Source organism: Carcharodon carcharias, chromosome 5 (assembly GCF_017639515.1).
Source record: "Carcharodon carcharias isolate sCarCar2 chromosome 5, sCarCar2.pri, whole genome shotgun sequence".
Lineage (NCBI taxonomy): Eukaryota > Metazoa > Chordata > Chondrichthyes > Lamniformes > Lamnidae > Carcharodon > Carcharodon carcharias.
Window position 1 is genome coordinate 16,984,423 of NC_054471.1, and position 23,319 is coordinate 17,007,741.

Consider the following 23,319-nt stretch of genomic DNA (forward strand, 5'->3'; position numbering starts at 1 on the left):
AGGCATATATGTATAGCAAGAGAAGCTGTTCCTTCACTTCAGGTGGCCAGTCAGAAAGATGGGATCTCACCAGCTGCACAGAGTACAAAACGGCCATTGGTCCCTGAAGTCCACTGGTCCCCAACAACACAAATGGAACAACAACAAGTTACCAAACCAACAGCAAGTGCCATGGGAACAACCTTTCCCGGAGAGGGAACATAACCCAGATGAATAGCCAATGACAACACACACGCATACCACTTAGAGTCCTGCATGATTTAACGATGATGAATCGTTTAATGATGAATAATGAGTAAAAGTAGGTGGAATGATCAAGAAGTTTGCAGATGACACAAAAATTGGCCACATGGTTGATAGTGAGGAGGATTGCACTTGATTGCAGAAAGGTATCAATGGACTGGTCAGATGGGCAGAAAAGTGGCAACTGGGATTCAACCCAAAGAAATGTGAGGTGATGCATTTGGGGAGGCCAAACAAGGCAAAATGGGAGGACACTGAGACGTAAAGAGGAAGTGAGAGACCTTGAAGTAAATGCCCACAAATTGCTGAGGTTAACAGGACAGGCTGAAAAGGTGGTTAAGAAAGCTTATGGAGTGTCATCAGGACTGGAAAATTGTAGCTATGAGGAAAGATTGGATAGGCTATGGTTGTTCTCCTTAGACCAAAAGACCTAGGAGCAGAAATTAGGCCATTTGGCCCATCGAGTCTGCTCCGCCATTCAATCATGGCTGATAAGTTTCTCAACCCATTCTCCTGCCTTCTCCCTGTAACCTTTGATCCCCTTACCTATCAAGAACCTATCTATCTCAGTCTTAAATACACTCAATGACCTGGCCTCAACAGCCTTCTGTGGCAATGAATTCCATAGATTCACCACTCTCTGGCTAAAGAAGTTTCTCCTCATCTCTGTTCTAAAAGGTCTTCCCTTTACTCTGAGGCTGTGCCCTCGCATCCTAGTCTCTCCTACTAATGGAAACATCTTCTCCACGTATCCAGGCCTTTCAGTATTCTATAAGTTTCAATCAGATCCCCCCTCATCCTTCTAAACTCCATCGAGTATAGACCCAGAGTACTCAAACGTTCCTCATATGTTAAGCCTTTCATTCCCGGGATCGTTCTCATGAACCTCTTCTGGACCCTCTCCAGGGCCAGCACATCCTTCCTGAGATATGCCAGTCAGCCAATCTTGTATCCATGCTAGTTCCTTGCCTCTAACACCATGGGCTCTTATCTTACTGAGCAGCCGCCTGTGCGGCACCTTGCCAAAGGCCTTCTGGAAGTCCAAGTAGATAACATCCATTGGCTCTCCTTTGTCTAACCTACTTGTTACCTCCTCAAAGAATTCTAACAGGTTTGTCAGGCATGACCTCCCCTTGATGAAACCATGCTGACTTTGCCTTATTTTACCATGCAATTCCAAGTATTCTGAAATCTCATCCTTAATAATGGACTCTAAAATCTTAGCAATGACTGAGGTCAGGCTAATCGGCCTGTAATTTCCTCTCTTACCCTTTATATATCTAAAAAAATCTCTTGCAATCTTATTTTATATTACTGGCTAGTTTACCCTCATATTTAATCTTCTCCCTCCTTATTTCTTTTTTAGTTGTCCTCTGTTGGTCTTTGTAGGCTTCCCAATCCCTTGGTTTCCCACTGCTCTTCACTGCATCGTATGCTTTCTCTTTAGCTTTTATGCTGTCCCTGACTTCCCTTGTCAGCCATAGTTGCCTCGCACTCCCTTTATTATGCTTCTTCTTCCTAGGGATGAATTTTTGCTGTGTCTCCCATATTACTCCCAGAAACTCCTGCCATTGCTGTTCCACTGTCTTTCCTGCTAGGCTCATCTCCCAGTCAATTCTGGCCAGTTCCTCCCGCATGCCTCTGTAGTTGCCTTTATTCAACTGTAATACCATTACATCTGATTCCAGCTTTTTCCTTTCAAATTGCAGGGTAAATTCTATCATGTTATGGTCACTTCCTCCTAAGGGTTCCTTCAGCTTAAGCTCCCTTATCAAATCTGCCTCATTACACATCACTAAATCTAGAATTGCCTGTTCCCTAGTGGGCTCCACCATAAGCTGCTCCAAAAAGCAATCTCATAGACATTCCACAGATTCCTTTTCTTGGGATCCACTACCAACCTGATTTTCCCAGTCTACCTCCTTATTGAAATCCCCTATGATCACTGTAACCTTGCCTTTCTTACGCGCTTTTTCCATCTCCTGGTGTATCTTGTGCCCAATTATGGCTTTTTTACCTTTACAGTTCCTCAACTCTACCCACACAGATTCTACATCATCTGACCCTATGACGTTTCTTGCTATCAATTTAATTTCATTTCTTACTAACAAAGCAACCCCACCCCCTCTGCCAACCTGCCTATCTTTTCGATAGGATGTATGTCCTTGTATATTTAGCTCCCAGTCCTGATCCCCTTGCAGCCATGTCTCCGCAATGCGCACATCATACCTGCCAATTTCAATCTGTGCCACAAGCTCATTTACCTTATTTCGTATACTGCGTATAATCCGATACAACACCTTCAGTCCTGTATTTCCTGTCCCCTTTCTCATTGTCGTCCCTTTATCTGATGTGCTTGAAGTTAGCTTCCTAGCCCTTTCCAAACACTCTGTCCTATTTTGTGTTCTGGAGACTTTAATAGCCTATCCTGGGCTCTCCTTTCTTTTCAGTTTTTTCATAATTTTCCATGAAGTTGAATCCAGCCCCCCCACATGCTAACCTGCTGCTTTGTTTCCCATTAGTCATACTTATTGGACTTTTACCCTTACTTCACCACCCCACCTCCCCCCCCCTCCACCCACTTTCTAGCTTAAAGTCCTGTTGACCACCCTATTTACTCTTTTCACTAGAACATTGGTCCCAGATTGGTTCAGGTGAAGACCTTGGAACAGAGGAGGCTGTGGAGTGATTTGATTGAGATGTGCAAAATTGTAAGGGGCCTAGATAGAGTGGATGGGAATGGCCCATTTACTTTAGCAGAGAGGTCAGTGATTAAGGGGCATAAATTTGAAGTGATTGCTAGAACGGTTCAAGGGAAGGTGTGGAAAAGTCATTTCACCCATAGTGCTGTGGGGTCTGGAACTCACTGCCTGAAAGGGTAGTAGAGGCAGAAACCCTCAGCTCATTTAAACGGTGTTTGGAAATTCACCTCAAGTGTTGTAACCTGCAGGGCTACGGATCATATGCTGGAAAGTGGATTAGGCTGGGTGGCTTGTTTTTTGGCGCAAACATCATGGGCCAAGTGCCCTTTTTCTGCCACTCGATGATTCTGTGATTCTCCTCTCTCTCAACTCTCACTTTCATAAAACCATTAGGCATTCACCGGCTTACAGTCCACAGGGATCTCACACACTCCCAATAGAAGGGACTTCACCACTGATTCTCCCACACACACTACAACATCATCATCTCATGTAATATCCTGCACAAGCCATGTCTTCAGCCCTTAATTTGGACTGCTCAGCACACACAGCAGGCATGCATGCATATGATCTGCTCTTGCATCCACGCTGGACACAATCTATCCATCTGCCTTTATGCAGGACAAAATTTCCCACAACAACAGGGAGAGATCCCAGACCAGAGGGGGGTAATGCCAGAGTTAAGGCCACTCATCCCCTTTGAGGAGCAGGCAGCAGAGCTGGCTGGTGAGGACGGGGACAGTTCCTGTGCCAAAGGTGGGATCGGCGTCTCCCATCAAGCCAGTGAGGGCCCATGCAGTAGTCATCGCCCACCCGCCAACACTGTCAGTGCTCTTTAATGTAGGTGACTTCCCAGATAATCACTAATGATCTCTTCTCTATATTACAGCCACAAACAAGAAAAGGCCACTGGACACCACCAGCCAGCCCATCAGCCCCAGCCCCCAAAGCACCTCGGATGAGGATCCTGAGGTAGCACCTGATGAAGATTTGTCACTGCTTTCAACTGCACCCTCCACCAGCATGAAGACACACACCTCGGTGGGATCCAGCGCCAGAACAGGCTAGGGGTCACTATATGGTGAGAACAGCACAGGAATGACTCCACAGAAGGCGGAGGCCAGGCCCCTATTGAGTCTGAGTCCATTCATGAGCCTCTGGAATCAACCCTCAGGGAAATGTTGGAGCTCCCAAGACAGGCAGGAGAACAACAAATAGGGTTGTCAGAAGTTGTCATCAGATTAGAACGAAGGATGGAGAAGTCCCTCTGCTTTCTGTCTGATGTTGTGGCTGCAGCATGTGAGTGCATTGAGGCCACCATTGGAAGGGTGGCATCCACCATGGAGACCCTGATCCAGCAGTTCCTGGAGCAGTATGTGCTCATGCACAAGTTGGGTAGAACCAACAAGTCCAGGGAAGGGATATGGAGGACAAAAACAAAAACAGAATTACCTGGAAAAACTCAGCAGGTCTGGCAGCATCGGCAGAGAAGAAAAGAGTTGACGTTTCGAGTCCTCATGACCCTTCCACAGAACTTGAGTGAATCCAAGAAAGGGGTGAAATATAAGCTGGTTTAAGGTGTGTGTGTGGGGGTGGTTTGGGTGGGGGGAGAGAAGTGGAGGGGGTTGGTGTGGTTATAGGGACAAACAAGCAGTGATAGAAGCAGATCATCAAAAGATGTCACAGACAACAGAACAAAAGAACACATAGGTGTTAAAATTGGTGATATTATCTAAACGAATGTGCTAATTAAGAATGGATAGTAGGGCACTCAAGGTATAGCTCTAGTGGGGGTGGGGGGAGCATAAAAGATTTTAAAATATTTAAAAATAATGGAAATAAGTGGGAAAAGAAAAATCTATATAAATTATTGGAAAAAACAAAAGGAAGGGGGAAACAGAAAGGGGGTGGGGATGGAGGAGGGAGCTCAAGACCTAAAGTTGTTGAATTCAATATTCAGTCCTGAAGGCTGTAAAATGCCTAGTCGGAAGATGAGGTGTTGTTCCTCCAGTTTGCGTTGGGCTTCACTGGAACAATGCAGCAAGCCAAGGACAGACATATGGGCAAGAGAGCAGGGTGGAGTGTTAAAATGGCAAGCGACAGGGAGGTTTGGGTCATTCTTGCGGACAGACCGCAGAGATATGGAGGATTGGATAAGAAAAAAAAAAGAGGCTTATGGCAGATACAGAGTGCTGTAAACAGCAGGAACCCTAGAAGAGTATAGAAAGTGTAGTGGTGTACTTAAAAAAGTAGTTAGAGCAAAGAGGAGGCATGAAAAAACACTGGCAGGCAAGATAAAGGAAAATCCCAAGGCATTTTATAAATATATTAAGAACAAGAGGATAACCAGGGAAAGAGTAGGGCCCATTAGGGACCAAAGTGGCAATCTGTGCGTGAAGCCAGAGGATGTAGGTGAGGTTTTGAATGATTACTTTTCATCTATGTTCACTATGGAGAAGGACGATGTAGGTGCAGAAATCAGGAAGGGGGACTGTGATATACTCAAACAAATTAGCATTGAAAGGGAGGAGATATTAGCAGTTTTAGCAGGCTTAAAAGTGGATAAATTCCCAGGCCCAGATGAGATGAATCCCAGGCTGCTATGTGAGGCAAGGGAGGAGATTACAGGAGCTCTGACACAGTAGACATGACAGAAGACTGGAGGACAGCGACTGGGGTAGCATTACTCAGGAGGGGTAGTAGAGATGAACCAAGTAATCACAGACCAGTGAGTTTAACATCACTGGTAGGAAAACTATTGAAAAAAATTCTGAGGGACAGGATTAATCCCCACTTAGAGAAGCAAGAATTAATCAGGGATAGTCAGCATGGTTTTGTCAGGGGGTGATTATGTCTAACAAATTTGATTGAATTTTTGGAGGAGGTGGCTAGTTGTGTAGATGAGGGTAGTGTAATTGATGTAGTCTACATGAACTTCAGTAAGGCTTTTGACAAGGTCCTGCATGGAAGAATAGTCAAGAAGAGCCCATGGGATCCAGGGCAATTTGGCAAATTGGATCTGAAATTGGCTTAGTGGCAGGGGGCAGAGGATAATGGGCGAAGGTTGTTTTTGCAATTGGAAGCCTGTGACAAGTGGTGTACCACAGGGATCGGTGCTGGAACCCTTGCTGCTCGTAGTGTACATTAATGATTTAGACATGAATATACGGGGTACGATCAGTAAATTTGCAGATGACATGAAAATTGGTAGCATCGTAAAGAGTGAGGAGGGAAGCCTTAGATTACAGGATGATATAGATGGGCTGGTAAGATGTGCAGAGCAGTGGCAAACGGAATTTAATCCTGAGAAGTGTGTGGTGATGCATTTTGGGAGGACTAACACGGCAAGGGAATACCCAATGAATATTAGGACCCTAGGATGTACAGAGGAACCTTGGTGTATATGTCCATAGATCCCTGAAGGCAGCAGCACAGGTAGATAAGGTGGTTAAGAAGGCATATGGAATACATGCCTTTTTTGGCTGAGGCATAGAATATAAGAGCAGGGAAGTTATGTTGGAGCTGTATAAACTGCTAGTTGGGCCACTGCTGGAGTACTGTGTGCAGTTCTGGTCGCCACACTATAGGAAGGATGTGATTGCACTGGAGAGGGTGCAAAGGAGATTCATCAGGATGTTGCCTAGGCTGGAGTCTTTCAACTATGAAGAGAGACTGGATAGGCTAGGGTTGTTTTCCTTAGAGCAGAGAAGGCTGAAGGGAGACCTGATAGAGGAATACAAAATGATGAGAGGCATAGATAGTGTAGATAGGAAGAAACATTTCCCCTTAGCGGAGGTGTCAATAATAAGGGGCATAGAGTTAAGGTAAGGGGCAGGAGGTTTAGAGGGGATTTGAGGAAGAGTTTTTTCACCCAGGGGGGTGGTTGAAGTCTGGAACATACTGCCTGAGGGGGTGGTAGAGGCAGAAGCCCTCACAACATTTAAGAAATACTTAGATGAGCACTTCAAACGCCATAGCATACAGGGCTACGGGTCAAGTGCTGGAAAATGGGGTTAGAATCGATAGCTGCTTGATGGCCAGCACAGACACAATGTGACAAAGGGTCTGTTTCTGTGCTGTATAATTCCATGACTCTATGACTCTAACATCGCTGTAGCCATTGGCTAGGTGAGAGGGGGATGGGGCTCATCGACCTCCCTCCAAGTGTCCCTTCTCCTCAAGGAGTCAGGAGGATCCTTGGGCACCCACAGGGAGGAGAAGCATCAGCCAGACACCCTGGGGGCCTACACACAGGATACCAAGGGTATCCACCCACACCAAATCCTCTATGTCCATGACACCATCAACTCCGGCTGGTCAAGCTGAGGGGGCTGCACCTGTTCCTGAGCACAAGGCTGTTATCAGCCCAGGGCCCTCCAGGCATCAGGCCTCCAAAGGACATCTGTCAAGGTAATCACAGACAAGAAAGTATAGCAATCAGCAGGCTGCCTCCACCTCTGCTGTGGATGTCAGGGATGCACCCATTGTAGCAGTAGATTAGAAAATTTAAGTGCTGAGAGCACAATGATTGCATGGGTGTTCACTCACTGTATATAATTTGCATGTGTGTGAATATATTTTTATTTTCTGCCTCAAAGTCTCAGCTAGTGAATAGCTCTTCCTTGTGGTACAATATTCCAAGGTCATCCAAGTGGAACACTTGCCCCCCACCCCTTATCAAGTATCTCCCATTATGTTCCTCAGGTCTATGTTGTCTCATTAATCTCAGCTCACTCAATCACCCTTGTGTCCACAGAGCGACCTGAACAAAGCTCTATGAACATGGTGGCCTCATGAGTATAGGTTTTGTAAAGCTTTTTATTATCCTGATTCTGCTGCAGTGTTCTCTCTGGATGTTATAGGTTTTAACACCTTGGAGGCATTCCAACCAAGTCCACTTTTCAGGTTTGGGCGTGGGTTACAATTTAAGTAATTGCCAGGGGACCTGAGCCTTTCATGCCAGCCTGCAGAATTATGTTGTGACCACATTTACAACTAAACATTATGCCTATAATAGTTCCTACTTGGCACGTGTATAATGCAGAGCTATGGACCTAGCTAGCACTTGGTGACTCAAGGATGAGGTAAGATTGTGACTACTCATTCTGAGGTTGCTGTCCTTCATTGAGATGTTGAGGATAGCAAAGAGTTGTTAATCTCTACCCTGCATAGAGGGAACAGGTGAAAGGGATTCATATAAGCCAGTCATCTTCATCACCCTGGAACCTTGTCACTATAAGGGTCTCACGGGCTCATGTGTCATTTCTGGCTTGTGCTATAGCCTCTTCCTGTAGGGCATCAACATCCTTGCCCTCTTCCTTTCAATGTCCTGCTTTTCAGTGGTGACGTGAAGCTCCTCTATCTCTCCATGTAGCAACACAGCCCTCCTTTGGAGTGCCAGGTTGTGTAGAGCGCAGCATACCACAATGATGCAGGAGACCCTCTGGGAAGAGTACTGGAGAGTGCAGCCTGACTGGGCCAGACATCTGAAATACATCTTCAACATTTCAATGGTCTGCTCAATCAAGGAGTGTGTTGCAGAATGAGCTGCATTGTGCCTCTCCTCTGAAGCACCCTATGGCCGCCGAATGGGCACCATTAGCCACATCTTTTGCGCATATCCTTCATCACCAATGAACCAACCCTGAATGCGCTGACGGGCCTCGAAGATCTGTGGCACCTGCGAGTGACTCAAGATGTAAGAGTCATTCAAGCTCCCAGCGTACCTCACACAAACCTGCACAATCGGCTTTCAGTGATCATAGATCAGCTGCACGTTGAGAGCCTTTTCTATTGATAAATCTTAATGGCTGCTGCCAGGGAGTTCTTAAGGCCACATGTATGCAGTCGAATGCACCCTGCACCTGTTGGAAGCTGGAGATCACTTCAAATCCCAATGCTGTGGAAGCCTAGCTGCCTTCATCCAGGGAGAACTGGTAGTAATCATGTGCCTTACTTAAAAAGGCTTCGGTGGCCTCTCGTGTGCATTTAAGTGTGGAGAATTGCGATATTCTGAAGAAGTCCCCAGTGGACCTGTGGAATGAGCCACTTGCAAAAATATTAAGTGCCGCAGTCACCTTTAGAGCCATTGGCAATGATGGCCTCCCAGACCATGCAGCATCAGATCGCCCTGAAGAATGTGGTAGGTGTGAGCCACCATATCCCTTGACAAGTGAAGACATCTGCGGCATTATCTCTCAGTCACCTGCATACCCTGGGTCATGCCAAATACTTCCGTGGAAGTGGTCACTCCTCCTCAGCTTCTGGGTCTTTATTGGGCCCCACTGGCCCATGTTCCTCAGGCTGAGGCTCTTCTCTTAGGCCTGCTACATGGTGATGGGCCTTTCTTCTCCTCCTCAGTCACATCAAAGCCATGAAGAAGGCAGCATTGCCAGCTGCCTGCATTCTGCACTCCTTCTCGTATCTATGAAAAAGTAGTTGAGAGACATGATTGCACTTTACCTTGCAAAAATCACCTTCCATCACCAAACTAGGGAGTCATTGTGAAGCCATCAGGCTGCCCTCATTAATGACATTCCATCCTTCCTTGCAGTTGAAGCACATCCTGAGGGATCACAGGCAGCTGAGCCCCCCTCCCCCCTACCCCCACCACTGCAGGCATAACAGCGCATTCATAAAGAGGGTTGGATCTGGATGAATACAGCCAGACGCTATCAACCTATGTCAGGACACTGTCAGGCTGCCTCTTTTGGAGTAGATTACAACCCAGTGTTGCACTGATTTAATGACTGCAAGCGTTGAACCGTGTAATCCCTGAACCTCCCAGTTGCAACGTGTAGAGTTTTCTGAAGCATGTTGCATATGTGCTGTAGTCATGATCCCATAATAGTTTCATCCTTCTGACATAGAAACATAGAAAATAGGAGTAGCAGTAGGTCATTTGGCCCTTTGAGCCTACTCTACCATTCAATATGAGCATGTCTGATCCTCTATCTCAACGCCGTTCTCCCACATTCTCCCATACCACTTGGCATCTTTAGATCCCAGAAATCTATTTATTCCTTTCTAAATATATTCAGTGACTTAACCTCCACATCCTTCTGTGGTAGAGAATTCCATAGGTTCACCACCCTCTGAGTGAAGACGTTTCTTCTCATCTCAGCCCTAAGTGGCCCAGCTTTTCACGTTGCACTGTGAGGGACAAATGATCAATCATTACAAATTTACATTTGACCTCAAGCCCTAATGGATTCTCTCAAGAATACATACAATGAGTTAAGGTGCGCAAATGCTTCAATTAGTATTTGAGTCTTCCTAACAAGTCTCAGTTGAGCCTTGCTCTCCATGTCCTGAAGCAGTAATTATTAGGGTGTCCACCCCTTCCCTCCCGGGTTCCAGTCATCCATCCCTGGTCATGCATCTCTGTCCATCCCCTTGCCTTGCCTCTGTCCAGTCACCACCACACAAGGTAAACATCTGCCTTACACCTCTTTCCTTCCCTGAGCAGCCTTAGTACAGAGTCAGAGCAGCCACGACAGCATCACAGTGAAAGATAGGCGAATGCTGCACGTACAAACCTTGAAGTTATGAGTGAAGTACTGGTCACCAACTGCACACCACTTACATCCAGTCATGAATCAGCCTGGTCTGATTATCCACTGGTGGGGCAGTTAGATTTGGAGTGTGAGCGTGGTTCCGGTGAGTTGGGTTCTAAAGAGCACTCATGATGTGCAAAGGGATATAATTGCAGTTTCTGACATGGAACAGCGGGAAACTTGATCCTTCGTGAAAGTCAGGGGGGGAAAATTCCAACTTATTTTCTCGCCAGAGTAAAACTGACTCTTATCATCACTCCAAATTTTGTGCCCCCAACCACCACAATTCCTGCCACTGACAGGAGCATAAAATTCCACTCTAGGTATAAATGGGTCTTTTTCAGGTTGGCAAGATGTGACGAGTAGAGTGCCATAGGGCTGGGGCCTCAACTGTTTACAATTTATATAAATGACTTGGATGAAGAAACTGAATGTCTGGTTCCTAAATTTGCTGATGTCACAAAGACTGGTAGGAAAGTAAGTTGTGAAGAGGACATGAGGAATCTGAAAGGGAACATAGATAGGTTAAGCAAGTTGATAAAAAATTGGCAGATGGAGTATAATATGGGAAAATATGATCTTCCCCACTTTGGCAGGAAGAATAGAAAAGTAGCATATTATTTAAATGTAAAGAAATTGCAGAACTCTGAGGTACAGAGGGACCTGGGTTACCCGGTACATAAATCAGGAAAAGTTATTATGCAGGTACAGCAAATGATTAGGAAGGCGAATGGGGAGGGGAATTGCAATGGGAACGAAATATAAAAGTAGGGATGTTTTGCTACAGTTGTATAAGGCTTTGGTGAGACCACATCTGGAGTACTATGTACAATTTTTGTCTCCTTATTTAAGGATAGAAATGCATTAGAAGCAGTTCAGAGAAGGTTCACTCAACTGATACCTGGGATGTGGAGGTGTCTTATGAGGAAAGGTTGGACAGGCTGGGCCTGTATCCATTGGAGTTTAGAAGATTGGGAGGTGATCTTATTGAAGCACATAAGATACTGAGGGGGCTTGACATGGTAGATGTTGAAAGGATTGTCCCCTTGCCAGAGTGACTAGAACTGGGGGACACAGTTTAAAAATAAGAGGTCTTCCATTTAAGATGGAGATGAGAAGACTTTTTTTCTCTCAGAGAGTCATGAATCTTTGGAAGTCTCTTCCCCAGAGAGTGGCAGAGGCAGGATTAATGAATATTTTTAAGGCAGAGGTAGATAGGTTTTTGACTAACAAGGGAGTCAAAGGTTATCAAGGGTAGGCAGAATGTGGAGTTGAGGCCACAATCAGATCAGGCATGATCTAATTGAATGGCAGAGAAGACTCAAGGGGCCAAATGGCCTAATCCTACTCCTAATTTTTTATATTCGTGTGTATGTTTTATAAACTGTGGCTCTGCATTCCCTCTCAGGTGAATGTAAAATCCACAGCAGCAAAAAGAAGGGCAAAGAAGTTATCCTTGATGTCCTGCCCAACGTTTACCCTCAATAAACATCAATAAATAAATTCTCTGATGATTATCACATTACAGTGAAATACTTTGTGCAAAATGGCTGCCATGTTTCCTGAATTACAACAGTATAGAAATTGCATTGGTCATGAAAGGTGCTATATAAATGCAAATTTGTCCTTTTATAACCTTATAAACTTGCTATTGCCGGAAATTATATAAAACCAAAATGGTAGAAACACATTGTCAATCTTTCTGGAGGTTACAATAGAGATGGGGAGGAGAATTTATAGCTTAAGACTCATCTGATTAGCATACTCATCAGTCGCATGGTTCGAGTCAGTACTGAACCATTAATGTAAATAAATAGAACTTCAAGCTCAAATTTTTATTTGCATTCTGCTCGTGAATATATATACATGATTCATTTTGAATAAAACCAATTCTCAGTTTTGTCCATCATGCCAGAGTTATTTGATTTTTTTTTCCCCATGTAGATCGAAGAAGTCACCTGTTGCTGCAAAGCGAATCAGAAACATTATTGACTACCTGACCTATGAAGTGTTTAAATATTCAGTGCGTGGCCTTTATGAAACTCACAAGTTTCTTTTCACCTTATTGCTGCCTCTGAAGATCAACCTTGAACGAGGATACATCAAATACAGTGAATTTCAGACCCTGATAAAAGGTATGGGGATTTGTTCAGGATCTCACCAAGAAGTAAAGAATTAATTGACAGATCTACAATTCTATTCTTTGTGTGTAAAATAGATGTACAATTGCAGAACTTGAATGAGATTTTTTTAAGCAGCATAAACATTCTTGGTGGCTAACTGTGTTGACAAAAGTGCAGCAAAGCAGAAATTTTGGCTATCGCAGTGATCCAACAATGACCTTGTTGCACATTCCCTCTAAAATGCCGGAAGTACTCAGCAGGTCAAGCAGAATCTGTAAGAGAGAAGCAGAGTTAATGATTTAGGTTCATGACTGGTCAGTGGACAGCCAATGTGAGTCCTGCTTGCCTTTGCTCAGTGAGCCATGAAATGGTGCAAAAATATTTGGTAAGATATAATGGGCTGTAAAGGATTAAGAGGATCACGAGATGTAAAAGGGATGAGGAGACACAGGTTGGCAAAGAGCAAGCCATGTATGAGAGACATACATAGACATTTTAATGTCGCAGATATGCAGAGGAGGGATTATTAATTTGGAATAGGCAGCATAAGGCCATGTTATTTCATGGTTTGTGTCATGTTGAAGGAGATGTGGTAACTGTAAATGTCACTTCTCTTACTCCAATGACAGCCCCGCAATGACATTTAATTGGTCTGATGAAGGCAGCAAAAGTAAGAGAAGAGCTTCACATTTGCCATGATTGCAATATCAAATCCTTTGCTCCACTGCACAATTTCTTCATAAATCCTTACTTCTTTCCAGCTGATAGCGTGATGGATCCGTGGTTTGCAGAGTCCGGTCAGAGCAAGGGTGGCTAAACAGGAAGTAGACTGAGCATGGGGTGTAGTAGAGCAGATCCGCTCCACACACACATTTAATCCTGAACGATTAAAGCTGCCAAATGTGTTGGATCAGCCCTTCTTATATTCTCACTGCGACCTCCTGAGGAAAGAGAGATTGGCTGTTGCTGGGCTTCATGGCGGACAAGACATGCCAAGTATCGTCCCAAATTTGCACTAAGTGCGGTAGTGGGCAGGTAAAACGACATATTACCCGTCGGCTGTGATGACGGGTTTTCAAGCTGTATCGTCCAAATCGCATTACTTATGCAATCCCAGGAAACACGCCATTTCGATGACGGGCGGGCTCTAAATCACCTGCTATACCATCACCTCATCACTTCATCACACCAGGCACCACATTTAAAGTACAGCCGCGTTCAATGCCTCCAGGCCAGGACTGCAGCAAAGAAGACATGACCCCGAAAGGCAAGATGACTGCAGCCCTCGAGCGCCTTTTGGATGCTGTGAAGGTTGCTATGATGTCTTCTATCCTCTGGCCACAAGAGGGGCAGCGATATTATCACCCCGCTTTTGTAGGCAATGGCAGTGGTGGTCAGTGCCATTGCTGCTCTGAAGAGATTAGCCATCCAATGCAAATAGAGGATGAATGATCTCATCTGTTGAGCCAGGGAATGGCATCTCATAACTCTAAACCCACACACTCAAGCCCATCACACATTCATTGGCATCTCACTCACTACCAGCTCAAGGGACATCATCACCCATTCTCAGACACACGTACCCTCACATGTCCACCTGGCCTCATTTCCTCTGCCCTCAACATCTTGAAGTCTCTTGCACAGATCAACATATGCCCCCACACACACCCTGGGATACCCTCCTTCCCCAGTACAGTTCTCATCCTGCGGCCTCATCCCTTGCCTGAGGCCACTTCTCCCCTTTCGTCAAGCAAGTCCTTGCCCTGTAGCCATTGAAAACCACCCACATATGGCTGATCTGGTAGGTAGAGACCTACCCGTGAATCCCCCTAAAAGTGATGTGATGCTGTGTCTGAAGCCTGGTGCTGATGACTGAGTGCTGACCAAAGCAAGGCAGGCAAAAAAGCCTTGAAGTCCCTAGCAAAGTGCAGCCCACCAGGTGCATGTTGCTTATGTGTTGTTATGAAACACATCTGCGTTTTTTTCCTGCTGATGTAGGCAGATGATCCAACAGGCTGGGTTGAATCCAGCGGGCTGGTTTATACTGATAAGCTGATATATGATATGAGGTTCCCGACGTCTGATGGCAGGAAATGAGCCCACCATCGGCGGGCTGAGTGGATGATCGCAAACTAGTTTCACACCATCATGAAACTGATTGTGCCATATTATCCATTTGCGCCACAGAACAAGCCTGACACCGGCAGGCACGGAAAATCCCCACCATTGGCTCAGCCTCCAGAGCACAAAATGGGCCATGTTTTGCAGAATGTGCTACAAAAATAGTGCTCAGGTGGACAGTTTTGGAAGAAGAGGTTATGGTACAGTTTAAAACGAACAGGAATGCTGGATCCTGGAGTGGAGTGAAGGACAATAAGGTTACTGGAACTGTGCTGCTGCTTCTGCTCTTTTTTTTGAAAGCAACTGATTGTGCAGAACTGGCCATATTGTGCACCAGACTGTTACAGATGGTTCGGATAAAGGTGGTTTTGTTGTATCCATACCATCAGAACCATCACAAACAGAGCTGAAGAGGTTCTGCAGAAGTGAACCATTTTGATGAGGACCGTGCCTTGGAACTCTGAGTGGGTTGGGAGCTGTTTGGGAGATTGGTGGCTAAATCCTTTAAAAAAAGGAGATGGAATTCTACCTGAGGAAATTCAAAGCTTTGAAGGACTTTGTGGCTGAAGTTGATGCCATGCATGCTGAATTTGGTAAATTTGTGAGATCAAACTTTGTTGTACCTGCTATTTAATGTGCAATTTATAGATTATATTGACTGCAATTTTCCTAGTAATTCATTTTTAAAAAATCTTTCATGGGATGTGGGCTTCACTGGCTGGGCCAGCATTTATTGCCCTTCCCTAGTTGCCCTTGAGAAGGTGGTGGTGCGCTGCCTTCTTGAGCCGCTGCAGCCCACAGTGCTGTTAGGGAGGGAATTCCTGGATTTTTACCCAGCAACAGTGAAGAATAGCGATGTATTTCCAAGTCAGGGTGGTGAGTGGCCTGGAGGGGAAATTACAGGTTGTCATGTTCCCATCTATCTGCTGCCCTTTTCCTTCTTGTTGGCAGATGTTGAGTGTTTGGAAGGTGCTATCAAAGGAGGCTTGGTGAGTTCCTGCAATGCATCTTGTAGATGGTACACACTGTTGAACATTGTGCATAAGTGGTGGAGGGAGTGAATGTTGAAGGTAATAGATGGGGTGTCAATCAAGTGGGATGCTTTGTCCTGAGTGGTCTTGAGTGTTGTTGGAGCTGCACTCATTTGCGGAGAATATTCCATCACACTCCTGACTTATGCTTGGACATGCTTGTGGACAGGCTTTGGAGATTCAGGGGATGAGTCACAGGATTCTGAGCCTCTGAGTTGATCTTGTAGCCGCAATATTTATTTATCTTTTTCATCATGTTCAATAAGGTACCACACAAAAGGCTACTTAATAAGATAAGAGCCCATGGTGTTGGGGGTAGTATATTACCATGGATCGAGGATTGGCTAACCATAGAAAACAGAGAGTTGGGATAAGGGTGCATTTTTGGGATGGCAACCTGTTACTAGTGGAGTGCCACAGGGATCAGTGCTGAGCCCTCAATTATTTACAATATATATTAATAACTTAGATGTGGGAAATGAATGTACTATCGCCAAGTTTGCGAATGGCACAGAAATAGGTAGGAAGGCAAGTGATGAGGATGACACAAAGAGTCTATAGAGGGATATAGGCAGGTTAAGTGAGTGGGAAAAATCTTGGCAGATGGAATATAATGTGGGAAAATGTGAGTTTATGCACTTTGGCAGGAAGAATAGAGGAGCTGAATATTATTTAAATGGAGAAAGACTGCAGAAAGCTGCAGCACTGAGGGATTTGGGAGTCCTTGGGTACATGAATCACAAAAAGCTAACATACAAGTTCAACAGGTAATAGAGAAGGCAAATGGAATGTTGGCCTTTATTACGGAGTGAAGGATTATCAGATCAGCCGTGATCTCAATGAATGGCACAGCGAACTTGATGGGCCGAATGGCCTACTTTTGCCCTTATGCCTTAAGGTCATATGGTTTTATGTGATGTGGGCGTCGCTGGCAAGGCCAGCATTTATTGCCCATCCCTAATTGCCCTTGAGATGGTGATGGTGAGCTGCCTTCTTAAATCGCTGCAGTCCATGTGGTGTAGGTACACCCACAGTATTGTTAGGGAGGGAGTTCCAGGATTTTGACCCAGTGACAGTGAAGGAATAGCGATATATTTCCAAGTCAGCATGGTGGGTAGTTTACATACGAACATACAAACATGGAGGAGGAGTAGGCCATTCAGCTTCTCAAGCCTGCTCCGCCATTTAATAAGATCATAGCTGATCTGATAGTAAACTGAAATCTGCATCCCACCTACCCTGATAACCTATGATCCCTTTACTTACCAAGAATCTATCCACCTCTACCTTAAGAATATTCAAAGACTCTGCTTTCAGGAAGAGAGTTCCAAAGGCTCACGACCATCTGACTGAAAAAATTTCACTTCATCTCCATTATAAATGAGCGGCCCTTTTTTTTTAAACAGTGACCCGGAGTTCTGGATTCTTCCAGAAGCGGAAACATTTTTTCTCCATCCACCCTGCCAAGGTCCTTCAGGATCTTGTAAGTGTCAATCAAGGCTTGGAGGGGAACTTCAAGGTGGTGGTGTTCCCATCTCTCTGCTGCCCTTGTCCTTATACATAATAGTGGTCGTGGGTTTGAAAGGTGCTGTCTAAGGAGCCTTGGTGAGTTTCTGCAGTGCATATTGGAGAAGGTACATCCTTGTCACTTGTCCGCCCAAGCCTAGATATTGTCCAGGCCTTGCTGCATTTAGACATGGACTGCTTCAGTACCTGTGGAGTCATGAGTGGTGCTGATCAGCAAACAATCCCACGTCATTTTTGACTTTGCCACTGACTCCATCCTTTTCACAGCCACTACTTTGAGTATTGTTTGACCCTGAGCTGAATTTCTTAGCTGTCATCCCCATTACAAAGTTAGCCTACTTCCAACACTGCAATTGTTTGCTCTCTAGCTGTTGAAACCCTTATACATTCCTTTTCTGCCTTAATTACTACAATAGTCTCCAATCTCAAGTCCAGCTCAGCAGCTGTTACCCAAATTCTTTTGCACATTAAAGACCCATTGTCATTGATGAAGGTCATTGATGAAGCAGCTGAAGATGGCTGGATGTAGGACAGTATCCTGAGGAACTCCTGCAGTGATGTCCTGGAGCTGAGATGATTGACCTCCAACAACTACAGCCATTTTCCTTTGTGTTAGGTATGACTCCAACCAGCGGAGAACTTTCCCCCATTTCCCATTGACTCCAGTTTTGTGAGGGGTCCTTGATGCCACGCTCTGTCAAATCCTGCCCTGATGTCAAGAGCAGTCATTCTCACCTCACCTCTGGAGTTCAGCTCCGTTGTCCATCTTTGAACCAAGGCTGTAATGAGGTCAAGAGCTGAGTGGCCCTGGCGGAACCCAAACTGAGTATCAGTGAGCAGGTTATTGCTAAGCAAGTGCCACTGATAGCACTGTTAATTGGACAGTTTGGATTTGTCCTGCTTTTTGTGTACGGGATATACCTGGGCTATTTTCTACATTGCCATGTAGATGTCAGTGTGTTAGCTGTACTGGAACAGTTTGGCTAGGGGCACTTCTATGTGCTGAAGTACAAGCCTTCAGTACTGTTGCCAGAATATTGTCAGGGCCCTTAGCCTTTGCAATATCCAGTGCCTTCAGCCATCTTTTGATATCACGTGATGTGAATCGAATTGGCTAAAGACTGGCATCTGTGATGTTGGGGACCTCTGAAAGAGGATCATTCATTTGGCACTTCTGGTTGAAGATAGTTCCAAATGCTTCAGCCTTATCTTTTACATTGATGAGCTGGGCTCCTCCATCATTGAGGATGGGGATATTTGTGGAGCCTCCTCCTCCAATGAGTTGTTTAATTCACCATTTAAGTTACCATTCACAACTAGATGTGGCAGGACTTTAGAGCTTGGATCTGATCCGTTGGTTGTGAGATCGCTTAGCTCTGTCTATCATTTGCTGCTTATGCTGTTTGCCAAGCAAGTAGTCCTGTGTTTTAGCTTCACCAGATTGACACTTCATTTTTAGGTATGCCTGCTGTTGCTCCTGGCAAGCCGTCCTGCACTGTTCATTGAACCAGGGTTGATCCCCTGGCTTGTTGGTTATGATACAGTGGGGGATATGCTGGGCCATGAGGTTACAGATTATGGTTGAATACAATTCTGCTGCTGCAGATGGCCCACAGCGTCTCATGATTGCCCAGTCTTGCATTGCTAAATTTGTTTTAAAATCTATCCCAATTAGCACAGTTGTAGTGCCACACAACACAATGGAGGGTATCCTCAATGTGGAGACTGGACTTTGCCTCCACAAGAATTGAGCAGTGGTCACTCCTACGATACTGTCATGAACAGATGCATCTGTGGCAGGCAGGTTTGTGAGGATGAGGTCAAGTATGTTTTTCCCTCTTGTTGGTTCCCTCACCACCTCCCACAGACCCAGCCTAATAGCAGAGTCGGCCAGCTCGGTCAGTAGTGGTGCTACCAAGCCATTCTTGGTGATGGACATTGAAGCCTACCACCCAGAGAACATTCTGTGCCCTTGCCACCCTCAGCACTTTCTCCAAGGGTGTTCAACAAGGAGGAGTACTGATTCATCAGCTGAAGGTTTCCTTGTCCATGTTTTGCCTGCTCCCATGAGAATTCATGGGGTCCAGAGTCGATATTGTGGACTCCCAGGGCAGCTCTTTCCCAACTGTATACCACTGTGCCTCCACTTCTGCTCTGGTAGTGGGGCAGGACAGCCAGGGATGGTGATGGTGGTGCCTGGGACCTTTTCTCATAGAATCATAGATGTTTACAGCACAGAATGTGGCCATTCAGCCCATTGTGTCTGCGCCAGTCAACAAAGACTTGGCTACACTAATCCCATTTTCCAGCACTTGGTCCAAAGCCCTGGAGACTATGGCAACACAAGTGAATATCTAAATACTTCTTAGATATTTCAAGGATTTCTGACTCAACCACCCTTTCAGGCAGTGTGTTCCAGACTCCCACTACGCTCTGGGTGAAAAGATTTCTCCTCAACTCCCCTCTTAGCCTTCTACCTCTTACCTTAAATCTATGCCCCCGGTTATTGACACTTCTACTAATGGAAAAAGTGCCTTCCAATCCACCTTATCTATACCCCTCATAATCTTATACATCTCTATCAGTTCCCCTCTCAACCTTTGCTGCTCCAAGGAAAACAACTCTGGCCTATCCAATCTTTCTTCATAGTTCAGACCCTCCAGCCCAGGCAGCATCCTGGTAAATCTCCTCTGCACCCTCTCCAGTACAATCGCATCCATCCTATAATGTGGTGACCAGATCTGCATACAGTACTCCAGTTGTAGCCTAACCAGCATTTTATACAGTTCCAGCATAACCTCCCTGCCCTTGTATTCTATGCCTTGGCTAATAAAGGCAAGCATCCCATATGCCTTCTTAACCACCTCATCTACCTTCCCTGCTACCTTCAGGGATCTGTGGATATGCACACCAAGGTCCGTCTGAGCTTCAGTGCTTTCCTACTATTCATAGTGTAATCCCTTGCCTTCTTAGCCCTCCCCAAGTGCATTACCTCACGCTTTTCTGGGTTGAGTTCCATTTGCCACTGCTCTGCCCACCTAACCAGCCCATTGATCTCCTCATACAGTTTGTGGCTACCCTCCTCAGTATTTACCACCCTACCAATTTTCATGTCATCTGCGAAGTTCTTGACTATGCCCCCTACATTTAAGTTCAAATCATTTATATGCACCACAAACAGCAAGGGCCCCAGCACCGAGCCCTGCGGAAAACAGTGTTTGGAAAACCTGTTTGGAAAACAGTGGCAGAATTGACAGAGACAGCATGGATTTACGAAAGGGAAATCATGCTTGACAAATCTACTGGAATTTTTTGAAGATGTAACTAGTAGAGTTGATGAGGGGGAGCCAGTGGATGCAGTTTATTTGGACTTTCAGAAGGCTTTCGACAAAGTCCCACATAAGAGATTAGCTTGTAAAATTAAAGCGCATGAGATTGGGGGTAATGTATTGAGATGGATTGAAACCTGGTTGGCAGACAGGAAACAAAATGTAGGAATAAACAGGTCTTTTTTTGAATAGCAGGCAGTGACCCGTGGTGTACCGCAGGGATCGGTGCTGGGTCCCCAGATATTCACAATATATATCAATGATTTAGATGAGGGAACTAAATGTAATATCTCCAAATTTGCAGTTGATACAAAGCTGGGTGGGAAGGTGAGCTGTGAGGAGGATGCAGAGATGCTTCAGTGTGATTTGGACAAGCTGAGTGAGTGGGCAAATGCATGGCAGATGCGGTATAATGTGGATAAATGGGAGGTTATCCATTTTGGCAGCAAAAACAGGAAGGTAGATTATTATCTGAATGGCAATAAATTGAGAGAGGGGAATGTGCAACGAGACCTGGGTGTCCTTGTACACCAGCCGCTGAAGGCAAGTATGCAGGTGCAGCAGGCGGTAAAGAAGGCGAATGGTATGTTGGCCTTCATAGCCAGAGGATTCGAGTATAGGAGCGAAGATGTCTTGCTGCAATTATACAGGGCCTTGGTGGGACCACACCTGGAATATTGTGTGCAGCTTTGGTCTCCTTATCTGAGAAAGGATGTTGTTGCTATAGAGGGAATGCAGCGAAGGTTTACCAGACTGATTCCTGGGATGGCGGGACTGACATATGAGGAGAGATTGAGTTTGTTAGGATTATATTCACCGGAGTTCAGAAGAATGAGGGGGGATCTCATAGAAACCTATAAAATTCTAACAGGACTAGACAGGGTAGATGCAGGAAGGACGTTCCCGATGGTGGGGGAGTCCAGAACCTGGTGTCACAGTCTGAGGATACGGGGTAGACCATTTAGGACTGAGATGAGGAGAAATTTCTTCACCCAGAGATGGTGAGCCTGTGGAATTCGCTACCACAGAAAGCATTGAAGCCAAAACATTGTATGTTTTCAAAAAGGAGTTAGATATAGCTCATGGGGCAAAAGGGATCAAAGGATATGGGGAGAAAGTGGGAGCAGGTTATTGAGTTGGATGATCAGCCATGATCATAATGAATGGTGCAGCAGGCTCAAAGGGCTGAATGGCCTACTCCTGCCCCTATTTTCTATGTTTCTATGTGTCTATGGACCCCCACTGGAACCAGACTTCCAGTCACAGAAATATCCCTCTATCATCACCTCAGCCAATTTAGGATCCAACGTGCTACTTTGCCTTGGATCCCATGGGCTCTTACTTTCTTGACCAGTATGCCATGAGGGACATTATCAAAATCCTGGCTAAAGTCCCTGTGGACCACATCAAATGCATTTCCTGAATCAACACTCCTGGTTACCTCTTCAATAAATTCAATCAAATTCGTCAAACACAACCTTCCCTTAACAACCCATGCTGACTAATCCTGATTAATCCATGTCTCTCCAAATGCAGATGTACTCTGTCCCTCAGAATTCTTCCGAGTAACATCCCCACCACTTAGGTTAGACTGGCCTATAATTTCCTGGTCTATCACTTCCTCCCTTTTTTAATAATGGGACAACATTAGCAGCCCTCCAGTCCTCTGGCACCTCACCTGTGGCCAAAGGGGATTTGAAAATTATTGCCATGGCCCATGATATGGGCCTCAAAAGCCATGGATACATCTCATCCAGGCCCGTGGATTATTCCATTTTTAAGGCTGCTAACCCGCTAGTACCTCCTCTCTCTCTGTTAATTTCCTCTAATATTTCATTGTCCTCTGCCCTGATGTCTATACATGCATCATCTTTTTCCATTGTGAAGACCGACGCAAAGTATTCATTGAGGATTGTACCCATGTCTTCCGGGTCCACATGCAGTTTACCTCATGGTCCCTAATTGGCCCTACTTTTTCCCTAGTTATTCTCTTGCTCTATATATATATTCAGAAATCCTCTTTGGGTTTTCCTTTATTCTACCATTTTTGTAAGGTACAATTCGTGAGTATGACTACGTCAGGCTGTTGCTTTTGCCACAAGCCCTCAGATGTTAGTGAGGAGGACTTGCAGGGTCAAGAGGGCTGAGCTTGCCGTTATCATTTCCAGTGCCTGGATTGATGCTGGGTGGTCCATCCAGTTTCATTCCTTTGAGATTTTTTAGTGGTTTTATACAACTGAGTGGCTTGCTAGGCCATTTCAAACAGCATTTAAGAGTCAACCACATTGCTGTGGGTCTGGAGTCACATGTAGGCCAGATCAGGTAAGGATGGCAGATTTAATTCCTCAAAGGACATTAGTGAACCAGATGCGTTTTTACAACAATCGAACATAGTTCATGATCACCATTACTGAGACTAGGGGCAGAATTTTCCAGCCCCGTTGCTGTCAGGGATCAGGGCAGACGGCGGGGGATGATATGGCAAGAAGACCAAAGGGCTGCATTTCCCACCGCCACATGGCGGGAACCTAATTTCAGTACTTTAACATCTCACTATAAGCCCTGCTTGCTAGAAGCATCCCCCACATCAAATTTACCACCCACATTGGCATGACTTCAGAATGGTGTGCTCCACAATGGCCTTTAAAAGGCATGCACCTGGCAACCTGAACTTTGAGGGCAACTCA

The 23,319-nt window shown here is 45.3% G+C and overlaps 1 protein-coding gene across 1 annotated transcript in view; it reads left to right on the forward strand.

Moving 5' to 3' along the window:
* The window catches only part of LOC121278115 (dynein heavy chain 8, axonemal-like), a 1,831,678-nt gene that overhangs the window by 1,554,741 nt on the left and 253,618 nt on the right, over positions 1-23,319 (forward strand). Inside the window, exon 80 of the mRNA XM_041188200.1 lies at positions 12,446-12,636. Within this exon, the coding sequence (XP_041044134.1) occupies positions 12,446-12,636 (191 nt within the window). The remainder of the gene's footprint in view (positions 1-12,445; positions 12,637-23,319) is intronic.